At 32.4% G+C, this 12494-nt stretch overlaps 1 protein-coding gene across 1 annotated transcript in view; it reads left to right on the top strand.

Moving 5' to 3' along the window:
- The window catches only part of LOC127841563 (uncharacterized), a 31574-nt gene extending 20594 nt beyond the window's left edge, over positions 1-10980 (top strand). Inside the window, exons 7-9 of the mRNA XM_052370482.1 lie at positions 7204-7260; positions 7436-7481; positions 7986-10980. Of these exons, the coding sequence (XP_052226442.1) occupies positions 7204-7260; positions 7436-7476 (98 nt within the window). The 3' untranslated portion in view covers positions 7477-7481; positions 7986-10980. The remainder of the gene's footprint in view (positions 1-7203; positions 7261-7435; positions 7482-7985) is intronic.
- Positions 10981-12494: the final 1514 nt, after the last annotated feature.

Raw genomic sequence — 12494 nt, 5'->3', positions numbered from 1 at the left:
GTTTTCTAGTCATATTTTTGATTGTTAAGTATTAAAAGGAGCAGTTCAATGTGGAAGTATTTGTTATGTCATACAATCCGTAGTTATTCGGTCGTCAGGAATGTTGTTCACATGTTAAAGGCTCGACCAGAATAATCATCGAGTTATGCCAATAAATATTGTCTTTGATAAAATGTTACAACAGCATTATTTAAAATGCAGCAGGATAAATTGAATATAAGGTTTGTGCCTAGATGGGGAGAATTTATCCGGTTCGGCCTGACAAAAAAAAAGCTCGCAGTCTCTAGCTCACTTTAGCATAATCTTCTCATGGTGAGCTCATTGGTGCTACACTCGTCTACATACCACAAGTTAAAGGTCACAATTTAAAAAATAAAATTTTGTTATACAAAACTTTTTTTGGACTTAACTTTGTATTTCAATATAGGGATAATACACGTTTTCGAGGGCATGATCATCTGCGGGCGCTCGAAAAATCCGTTCCTGCCCGAGTGCGCAGCACGAGGGCAGGAACGGATTTTGAGAGCGCCCGCAGATGATCATGTCCGAGAAAATGTGTATTTTCGCTATTATTGCATAAACAAATCACACATACCAAAATAAATTAAAATATCATTGAAAACAATGTTTTGTTCATTCGACATCGACAAAATAATTCGATTATTTTAATACAGTTCAAGGTTGTGTTTTACATATGCCTCACTCGGTCATCATCCGAAATGACGAGGCTTTACCTTCAGATAGGCAGTTTACGATTTAAAATGTGTTTAAACGGTGGATTAATGCAAAGTTGTAATGCAGCCGCGCAAATTAAGAAATGAGGAATTATTTTGGAATTTACAGCAGGATCGTTTAAGGTACATAATCACTTAAATTTACAGCATAGTCTTTTGAAAGTGTTGAGTAAATAACCTTAACTTCATTGACGTTGCCAATACAATAAAGCTGTTGTCAAGAAAGTGCAGATGGTATAAGTTGAAAAGTGGATTGAAATAGTCATTGCCATTATCCCTGCATGCATGAGGAAACTGGTGCTTATTCAGTTCCCCATTTTAGCTTGGAAAGTCGTCGAACGCCGTCGTCGAAGGCTGGAGAAGGGAAGTAACTGCGTGTGGACCAGATTATGAATATGAAAAACACATAACAGGGCTTGAACGGCACGTGAATCGCCTTGTTAATGCACGATTTCTTCCGTTCAAGCCCTCCTTTTGTCAAGTTTCTGAACCCCACCAGAGGGCATTATAGATAGAGTTTATGCAATAATAAGTTATTTAAAGATCACTTGCCGCTTATTACAACCATAAGGGCACGATATTTCATGTGTACAACCTGTTTCCCTACTAAAAATGTCGGCGTCACGCTGTAGCGTTTTTCCTCTTTCCTCTATATAATATTGATTCCAAAACAACGGTATCATCCCAATCAGATTGTGTTGATTATTTGCTCCAATCTGAAGTGCAAAATGAACGAATACGAAAAACAAATATGTATACAAGCGTTCAAAAGATTCTTTGAATTTAGACTGTATTTTACGCACTGTCATTTAAAGCATGCATAATGTTAAGTGTGAAAAATCTGCATATCGTATCTAAAGTACTTTTAATTGCTAACATAACAAAACTGTTCTGCGCTGCATCCATTTGTGTGTTACTTCCATTTAAATAAAGTGGAGCTACACCTCTTAACGCTTGCAGTGTAGATCAGTATCCACATTGGTTTTTGAGATTGTCTTATTAATATATTGATAATTAGTATAATACTTGATGTAATTAATTGCGTAACACCAGGTAATATTGGTTGATGTCAAATGGTAATGTATCTCACTTAATGTTGACATAATGTGATAATTGTTACAAATACCATTGTACCGTTTCTTGTCTGCACAGTTTATTCATCTTTACTAATAATGTCTTTCAATGTTGGTGTTTAGGAGGACATTGTCTTACGCTTTATAACAAGTTTACAGTAGAAATATAATAGATTTCTATTGGTCAGTTTTGCGAGAGAAAATTATGATAAAGTTTTAGGTTTTTGTTTAGTCATTCTACCAGACGCTCTCACTTCGTTCAGGACGTACGCGGCAGTTTAGTTTTACGCAAATTTGTTTGGACTGTAACACCGGTTGCGTAATAAGTGTATGCTTTTTCGGATATTCGAATAAAAACGGGATGTATATTCAATAAGGGAATTATACCAAGAAATAAAGTATTATGAAGTTTAGAAAATTGATAAACAATGTGTAGCCCCTTAATAACACAGTCATAATCGACAATTATTCCTGCGACTACAAAAACATTTTTTATCACATGTTTGTAACATTAAAGAAGAATCTCATTACGGAAAACAGTCAATACTAACTTATAACTGAACATGTCTGTGTCGCAAGTTCGACTTGTTTAAAACGGATAGCTTTCCTTCAAATTAAGCAATTTGTCATTGAATCATCATATATTTAAAACATGCCATCAAAGTAAATGTGTTATAAATAAAATATAATCAAAATCGTTATTTGCGTTTCATGTTATGCTTCAAAATAAATCGGAAAACTTTAATTTATTAAATAGAATATTTGATGAATTAAAATTATCCATCCATCACGCTCTGATACTTCTGAACCATGTGCGGATGTTGGTGCATGCCGCACGTGTATATAATACTTGCAAATTATTATTTTGTTTCGCTTATTTTATTTCTCTCTGACCGAAATGATTCGAAAATAATACGATTGTGTTTATTGTTGATAAGCGATTAAATAGATAACAACATTGCTGTTCACTAAGGCATTTAAAGGCTGGCCAATCGTTAATCAAAGTTTTTGAACGTACGCCGGTACCGCAAGTACAAGCCATTTATAATACACACATAACGTCATATTACACGAATGCAATGCAATCTAAATCTGTCTACCTAAATATAGTGAAACCCTTTTTTTATTTTGATGACACGCTGAAATACTTAATACAAGACATGGGATCACGTGTAGCATTGGGGAACTTTACGAGGTAAGTATTCTGGAAATGGAAAACAACACCCTTAAAAATACAAGTATATAGTGGATTCTCAATCAGGTATATTCTTTTTAACATTTGACAAAACAATGACCCGCATTATATTGAGCAAACAGGATCTTGTATTTATTTATTTAGTGAATTTTCAGTCCTGATATGTTGGAACTTAGCATTTATTGTTTGACTGCGAGTTGTATTTTGAATTGAAACAGTGAACAAAAGAACCTGGTGACTTAGTAAATATCCCCCTCTGAAGGCGGAGGGATATAGCATTGGCCTTGTTCGTCCGTCCGTCAGTTTGTCCGCCGGTCTATCACAAACAAAATGTTGCGGGGGGATATGAATTCCATAAATTTGCTTGTTTATCTGTTTTCTTATTTCTTTTTGATAACCCACGAGCCATTTGGGTAAATTGGAATGAAATCTGTATGCGGGAAGGTATTGAAAGCTAAAAGTAAAAAAATATATATGCTTTATTGTTCCGATTAACCTTGTGATATCCATTTGATGTTTTATGGTATTAAATAAAATTGTAATCATAATTACAAATGGATTCAAAGAATTACATTATTTTCTATAGTTTTTTACTTGTGTGCTAAGTTTTGTTCTTCAATGAATATTTGCGAGATGAATTCACACGTTTAAATAGTCGTTTAATTCAAAGCTCAATAAAACAAATAAGAACACCCGTCAAACTCGATATTTATTTTATTTTAATATCAGCAAAAGATAGATCAAGCATTATGCTATATGTAATAAACAATAATAAAAACTACCGCATACGTTCTTAAAATGTATTCTGTACTTTAAAATATCTGAGTCATTGTAGCTTTAAAAACAAAATACAGTTTTTAGCATTATTACATTACAGTGGCGTATCAACAACTCATAGATAAGTATATTTTTTTTAATTCGTTATGGATAACGAAGTTCATTGGAAGTGAATAATTGCTTTACAGATACACCATAATTGCCTTCTGTAGTATCTCTAGTCACATGCAAAACTTGTTTGTAGTATGTAAACGTTTTCCTAAAAATGAAACACTTGTGTTGGATTAGATTTTTATCGTACACGAACTGTGAAGATAAAATTGTTTGTCATATATATTTCCTAGCAATTCCAATAATATGGTACTGCGTTTATATACATTAATTCATACAAATGATATGCCATGAATTGGTGAAGTCATATCAAGAATCACAATACCGTTGATATGCCCCTTTAAGTGCATTGTATACGTATTGTTTTTAATTGAATACTGAATTAACCTAATGTAATGATCTCGATACACATCTTTTATTATTTGCAGTTTCATTAGATGCAAATCTACATTTGCATACAACAATAAATTGGTAAAATCATGTCAATAAGTTCAAAAAATAGTGGTATGCCCCTTTAAATGTATTCAATTATTTTGTTTTGTTTGTTTGGTTCAATATAAACTTATATTTGTTTGATCTTGCTACACATAATTAGTGTTTTCACTTAAATTAAAATCTACTTTTGAAATGGCATATATAAAAACATTGGTCAAGTCAAGAATTACAACTAATACTGTCGAAATGCTCCTTTAAATGTTTTGTATACATCTTTTTTAAGTCGGATGATGTATTTACCTATACTTATTGATCTTGTAACAAATATCTCGTGTTTTCATTTACATTAAAATCTCCTTTTTAATTGGCATACAGCAATATATATACTAGTATGTGTTTTGACCTGGACCATGACTACATTGTTTCCGCTGCGATTGTTTAAACCGTATTTTAATACATGCAGTTAAACTGCATTTGTGAACAAACGACCCGGTTACCTATTGTTTTCTTTTTATAAGTTTATTAAGTTATGATTCAGTTAACATTTAGGTAAATTTTGAAAAAATCTAGGTGGCGGAAGGCATGAAAAAAATATAATGACTTTGATGCATTTAATTTATTTCATAGGTGAAAGTATGTTGTTTTTGTTTAAAAATTGATTAAAACATGAATCAATCGATTCATGTTATATTTGTTTTTAATTTGAAGTCAAATTAAATCAGTATTACAGATTTTGTGAGAAATAGAGGTTGTTTTCAACACTTTTCTCATTAATTTACTCATTTTTTTATTTTATTACCTTATTGGTGAATTGTTATTGCGCTGAAATATGCTTGTTCTTCAAGTGGAAATAAAATGAACAATATCGGTTGCCCTTGATTTTTATTATATTTTTCTATCCACAACAGATTGTTCTACCTAAATACTAAAAATTATCAAATTCTAGGTGGAGCAAAATTTGCATTAAAACTGCAGCATACGTCCTTTACATCGATTTTGATTTAAAATAATTATTGTGAATACATACTTTGTCACAAAAGAACAATAATTGTATGTTATTGTTTAAACATACAAACATGTACGTTAAATACAAGATAAATACTTTATTGAATGAGGTCCAAAATTAAGTTCGTGATCAGACACCTGACAAATGAACACAGGTTTCCAGCATTCCCCGTCTCTGGCTTTTCCTGGTCTATCAGTTAAAACTTAAATTTGTGTTTACACGTTTTCAATAGATTTAATGTGTTAAGCTCATGATAACCTCACTGTTGCGAATTCGCATTTTTGTCGTAACTGCACTACACACAAATAAAGCACTTGTATGGCATTGCAAAGAAATTGTTGTTCTTCTGTATAGTAAACGGATATTAATGTAGAACAATGCCCCTTTTTAAATGTTAGGCTAAACATTGTATTACAAATCAATATTGATTTGCGTTTACCATATTGATTAAACTTTGAAAATAGCAAACTCCTTTTGAGACCCTGAATGTTTGTTCAGTTAAATAACTGAAAATAATGAAAATTTGTTTTAGCAAACTTCGGTATTTAAAGGAGCATTTAATGATTGTTTCTGTGAACGTAATTTGCTTGCTGATATTGCATGATTTCATTCGGTTCAATATCACTGTTTCCAAAATTTGCTAATTGAGTTCAGTCAATTACTCTCGTTTAAATGGAGGTATTTGGCTGTGCTATTTCCTTTAGAAGGTGTACACGTGGATCTACTTTGAGATATCATTGGAAACCTGTCGAATTAAGGTAACTGTTACACAAAAGAAATAAACTGTTTCTGCTCAATAATTTGAGTTTAAAAGGAGTTCTTTTGCTGTAGTTGCATTTAAATAAACCTGACCATGAGTATGGTGTGTATTTTATTTGGATCTGGACAGCCTACTGTAATTGTTACTAAAGATAGAAAGGTGGTTTTCAAATATGAATTTATCTTGAGTTTGTATGGAATTATTGGGCTAAAATTTAGTGTGTATATCGCATATTTACTTGGATATCATTTGGGACATAAAAATCAAGGTAACCATTATTACACATTGAAAAAACAACATTTTGTCCCATTTACTACAGTTTATAACTCTGTAAATATTGTGTCCCCAGTGGTTATATAAGGTGATGGCAAAAAATGCACATCATGCAAAAATGTACCGGAGAATAGTCGAGCGGGATGCCTTGAGGAAGCACTTGGTTCATTTAGAAACTACACATGCTTCGATGACTAGAAAATTAAGTGACCCTTATCTTTTTAGTTACCCCGCTGATCATTTTATCATAAATTAAATTTGACAGTTTAAAATGACCCTCTCATTTCTTGTCTTGAATTGCACTATACAGCAGAACATTATACGGCAAGAAACAGAATGCCTAACAGTGATGATTATTAGCAACATATGTAATTGCATAATTTCGAAAATTCATCGGACACTATGTTCTTTCTTCTGGTATTGCCAATGATGAAAAAAAATCAGTAAGTAAGCATCAAGTTGCAATACAAAGCTTTGGTTAACAAAAGTGATGTTTGGCTATCACAACATACTGCAAACAAATTATTTGAAAGTGCTGTTAGGCATTCTACGTGAATTGCTCAAACATAGTTCCTACACATTAAAAACAACCACGTTTGGAAAAAAAACTCCTAAGGTTTGCCTGTCTATTTAACGTTTCTAAATATTGCTGTAGTAAAATGGCATGGAACATTCTTGATAAATCGTGTACGAGCAAATAGAATTTGTAAAAATCATAAAGACAGTCTGGATTAAGGATTTTGCAGCCAGGAAAATGCATTCATTGCTCTCGGGTCATGTTTTTGTTAGAATTACCAGCCAAGGGTAACCACATTCAACTGTTTATATGTGTGTTTCAGTGGTTTCCATTCGCAACGAAGAACAGGATCAAACTATTTCACTGCAATATTCTAAAGGTAAATATATTAGTTTTCAATGAGTTACTTGTTTGTTATGCGGTCATTTTAAAGCAAAAAATGAAATCGACAAAAGCTTAAATAAAATGTATTTTACAAAAGCTTAATTACAATGTGCTTCTACTTGTGAATGAAAATGTGAACATGTGTGTTATGTCCCTGTTTTATCCAACAGGAAAACAACCAAAATCTGAGACGAATGACCCCATGGCGTGAAAAAGGTATATCTAATAAACTAGTCTCTCTCTAAGAACATATGTATTTGAGCCCAATTACATTGCAGAGTGAAATAACATTTTTAACACAGCTGGGTCTTTTTTCCTAATTTAAATTGTCTCGGTTGTCTTTCGGTCTGCCCGGAAATCTGTATGGACATATTAATACAATATCATTATCCAATATTTAAAAGCAACGGGGAAACAGGTATATTCAAATTGAATCGCCCTATGTACTATAAGGTCAAATTCCAAACCAAATCGCCACTTTTCTGTCAAGTTCCTCATACAATTCGTGTAAATCATAACAGCATCAAACTAAGCTATGTTAATCGCAATAACACACTTCATGAACATGGTGTTTTATATTCCATTGTTACGCTAAGTATGCTAAAACAATAAGAATAAGACCTAGTGAATAAATCGCCAGTAATTTTTTTGCAATCTCAGTTGTTCCGTGCTTTTATTTTTGAAAATGAAATAACCTATATAAAAACATTTTTTTTAAAGATCAGTGTATCAAACAAATTGGGACAAAGATTACCAACCACGTTTAGAAGAAAATGTGTTATGTCTTTATGGCTGAGTTGTGGACAAATGGATGATAGTAGTGTTTGTTTCTTTCTCTTTTTTGTATAACCGTTTATATTACATGCAATTTTATAGAACTTCGTATATAGATATTGTCTATTTGTGTGTTGCTCACCTGAGGACAGTGCTTGTAATCAGCTTTTGTGATAACCTTTTGCATGTCGTACGTAGTTCACCTATAAGCTTGTTAATATTCTAGAAGCTACATTTATTGTCAATTCATCATAACACTGTGCTCGAACATTTGTCCCAATAATATCTTGCTTAGTAAGAAACTTGATAACGTAATGTTAAAACTAGTTCAACAGATGAAAGTATAGAAAATGTTTGTCAATACTTTAGAAGTCACAATTTAAGTCCAATCTTCATCCTGTAGCCTTTAACTTGCTCAAAACATTTGTTTAAATGATACCCGGTACAGTTTGAAAAGGGCTTTGGTGTGCTGAGACATGGCTGCCAGGGGCACGCAGTTTTTCTTATATGGCAATAGTAAACCCTTGTGAATCTTAAAAGCACTTGTTTGTTTTCTAAAAATACAGTGGAATGTGCTTACAAGCTTTGTTCTGCAATTAAGAAACCAGTTTGTTGATATAAAGAATGATTCTACACAATACAATTCATGCTCTGAATTAAATTAATGACGACTATGACATTTATTCTCTTTATAAAGTCATCTGAATATTATTCTCCCTTTGAAATATAAGAGTAAAATTTGCGAAAAAATAACATTGTTGTTTCGTTTGTTTCCGAAGAGCATTATTTTGATTGGTTGGTGATAAAAAAGTACACACATGTTTTATGCTATCGGAATACGCTTTTCTTAATTTTCTCAAACGTTCATGTAGTAACATTTATTTTTGCACAACATCTATTACGGGAGAAACAATTGTTTATAACTTGAATTGTGTCTGAACTCCAACCATGAAAGGTCTTCAAAACAGAAAAACATTTTACCCCCCCCCCCCCCCCCCCATCATTTAAAGTAATTCTAATCCCAGAATTGGGGGCTAATTACATTATCGATATTTTTAAAATAATTATAACTAAAATAAAACAAAAACATGTTCAGGCAATTAAACACTCTAATAAGCGATCATTAATGGAGGTGATTTGTCTTTTATCCTTCACAATCAATTATGATGAACGCATTAAATGGTTAATATACAGACTAATTAAACGTGCAATCGGAACGAATTATTCCATCATTTTAATGAGCTAAAACCTCTTATAAGTTCCTTTTGAAAAGTAGCAGACAGAAATAGAACACCGATTTTTGGAGTTCCTTTTAAATTATATTTTTCCAAAAACAATGTATCCTCATTGTAACACGAGAAATTTCATTATAGGATATCAAAACCCAAAAAAACATTAGTAAATAGAAGTTTAATCAATACAAAACTTAACGTATACAAATGCAAAATGCAATCATTAATTATTTTTTTTTTTTGAAAAAATAGGTAGCCTATAAATGCAATAATAAACTGCTGAATTGCTTTTAAATATAATAAATGAATACGACGCAAAATGGAAATATGTGCTTTATGAAAAAAAAACACATCATGGTCGTAGATCGGGACCCTAATTAACATAATAAATTTTAACAAATAACAGATGTGTGTTGGTTTCTTTTTTGTGTTATATCTCCTATAGTGTTTACTTTGTTCAAATTAATTTAAATTGTAAAATTTTCTCTCTAACGGGCGTTTCTTGTTTGATTTATTTTTTATTTTATTTTTTATTTTCGTTAGCAGTCGCATAAACAACCAAGCTATGTAATATGGAATTTGTACACCCAATATTGCTGCTTCTTCCTGTATCTGCACGATGATGATCTCAAATATTAGCCATGTGATGTTATATTCTTAAATCTTTTTGTAAAAAGAAAAAGGGATGTAGTTAACATTTGTTCGTAATTTCATTTCATCGTTCATAACATAGTTTTAACTCTGTTGCTCTGGTCTCTTTCCTACCATTGAGTAATTAAATGGTAATTACATTTAATGGGTTTAAATTCACTTTCTATAATTGTTTAATTTGAGTTACAATGCTATGAGATATATTTCATTTACACTATTATGTATCATGAATATTACTGGGCCAAGTGTGAGGTTGAGCGCTCTAGAACCGGTTTCAACCCCCAATGCTTTGCATTGACCGTTCCAAGGCGGTGACCCCAGCTATATTCTTCAATGTGTGTATGTTGATTCGTATTTTGCTTTTTCGTATTGTTTTGGCAATTGGTCACTTGCCTTAAATAAAGGAACAACAAATTGTATATAATGAGAATGCAATACTGCTCCAGCAGATGGAGTTTCATTTCTGTATATTGAACAACTGTCTCTAATTCCTATGCAATAGTCATTTATATTTAATACATTATCATACTGCAATATATTTCTTTAAAAGTGTGCACACATTTCGTGAGGGGTCAAGATTGCCTTATTTACTTAACTGTCAAACCTGACCTGTTATGGATATTTTACGCCTTAACCTCTGTGAAACAACATTTATCTTCAAATTGAAATGTCCTTGTCGTATGTTTGTAATGAAGTCTTTTTTAAAATTTGTATATTTTAGTAATGCTCGCATGCGATAATTTAAGTCCTGAAATGTCGCTTTTTGTGAAGTTGGTATATTTTGTGTTTTGAAGGTATGGTTTCCATTTTTGCGCGGTGACTGTTTGCTGTTACTTTTCCACGTACTTATCGTTCTTATCCTTTACAAAAAAATTGTATTCATTTTTGTTTTATGCATAACTAATTTTTATTTAATATTTGTTAAAGGAAGAAACAATTCGCCGTTAGTATCAAATAATATGGCATGCCTTCTATTTTTCTATGTGCTTGTTTTAATTTTGTATCAATATACTTCATACTTGTTAAACCTATATTTGATTAAAAAATGAAATAAAATTGTTTTGCTTTTGTTGTTTTATCTTAACACATACGACTTGACTCCATTATGACAGTATATTAGATACAAACATGTTTCATTTTGCCACATCAAGTATTGGTGAATAACATATGTTTCATTAACTTATAACATGGTCGCAATATATCGTGTTTGTTGATGATATCTCGGTGGAGTTCAAAAATGGTTCCGGTGTTTTTGAAAACATGGACGCGAGGAGCCTGGCTGTTTTCCTTCTATGGCTGTAGTGAAATCTCGTGCAAACTATGCACAATTATACAATTATAATATATATATATTTTTTTTTTTCGCGGTTTCTCTTACATAGTGTTAGGGTATTTATGAATCCTGATCGGATCGTGCCTAAATACAACTATGGTTTCATGTTTGTAAATAAATGTTCATGTAACTGTCCCTTCTGTGTATGTAAACTGTTCCAACGTTGGGGATGTGTTGCAGTGTAAGGGTGGTGTATATAACTGTGAATGAACCATCCTTTATTAGGGATGGGGATTTCATAGTATGTTTGCTGCATTCTGCATCGTAGCTACATGTAGGCGCACACGCCGAAGTCTCTTATAGGAATATGCGTGTCTGTTTGTATGTCTGTGTATCTGATTGTTCACACATATCTTTCTCCATATATGTTTATATATATATATATATATATATATATATATATATATATACAGTAATTCATTTTGCCGTGCGTCCCTCGTGCCAGACGCACGTTTTTTCTGGGGACGCATCATTCTCAAACATGTGCGTTTTCGGGGCGCACTGTTTAAAACTCTGATTTTCAACATCGTCAAAGTTGTACATGATACCGAGTTCGATTCGCGGATATAAGCAAAACACATGTCAACACCGTTTTGAAAAGTAGAACGAAAGTCACATTACTACATTGGGAATGTATTACGCGTATGTTGATTGGTTGAAATATATCAATTATCCAATCAGTTACGGCGTTTTATTAAAAGTGTGTTGGACGATTAATTTGCTGTCCCGGATGGTAAACAAAGAAAATGCGACCGAAACAGCTTTTCGAAATTGATCCGAACAATTTAAACTCGCTGTGTAGATATTTATCGATAAAACAGCCTCGTTGTAATGTATGTGGTTTAAATATGAAAAATAAACGGGGGAAAACACAGTTTGCGTTCGTCTGTTGTGAGCGCAGACACTTATCATTTATTTAGTAAAGCGATGACGATGTTATTATACTTTTATGGATTACTTGAGCAGTGTTGGTGTTTCTTAAGTGACAATTAAAACTTGCAATTTCTGAAATAAATAGCATCTTTTATTTGTATACGGTACATACATAATAGTGATAGAGGTCGTACAGTATACCGTCCTATGTTACGTAGAATGTTAGTACATATGACAACACAGACATCTGCTATTTATACTGCAGGATGTTAGAGGGGGTTTTCTATACAGAATAAGGTCTTGACCAAATTCAGGAACAGGTTTACTGTAGGGAAAGAAGGCAAACTCATGAGTGTGAAGTTGTGC

Source organism: Dreissena polymorpha, chromosome 8 (assembly GCF_020536995.1).
Source record: "Dreissena polymorpha isolate Duluth1 chromosome 8, UMN_Dpol_1.0, whole genome shotgun sequence".
NCBI classification, from domain to species: domain Eukaryota; kingdom Metazoa; phylum Mollusca; class Bivalvia; order Myida; family Dreissenidae; genus Dreissena; species Dreissena polymorpha.
This window is presented reverse-complemented; position numbering and strand designations above follow the sequence as displayed.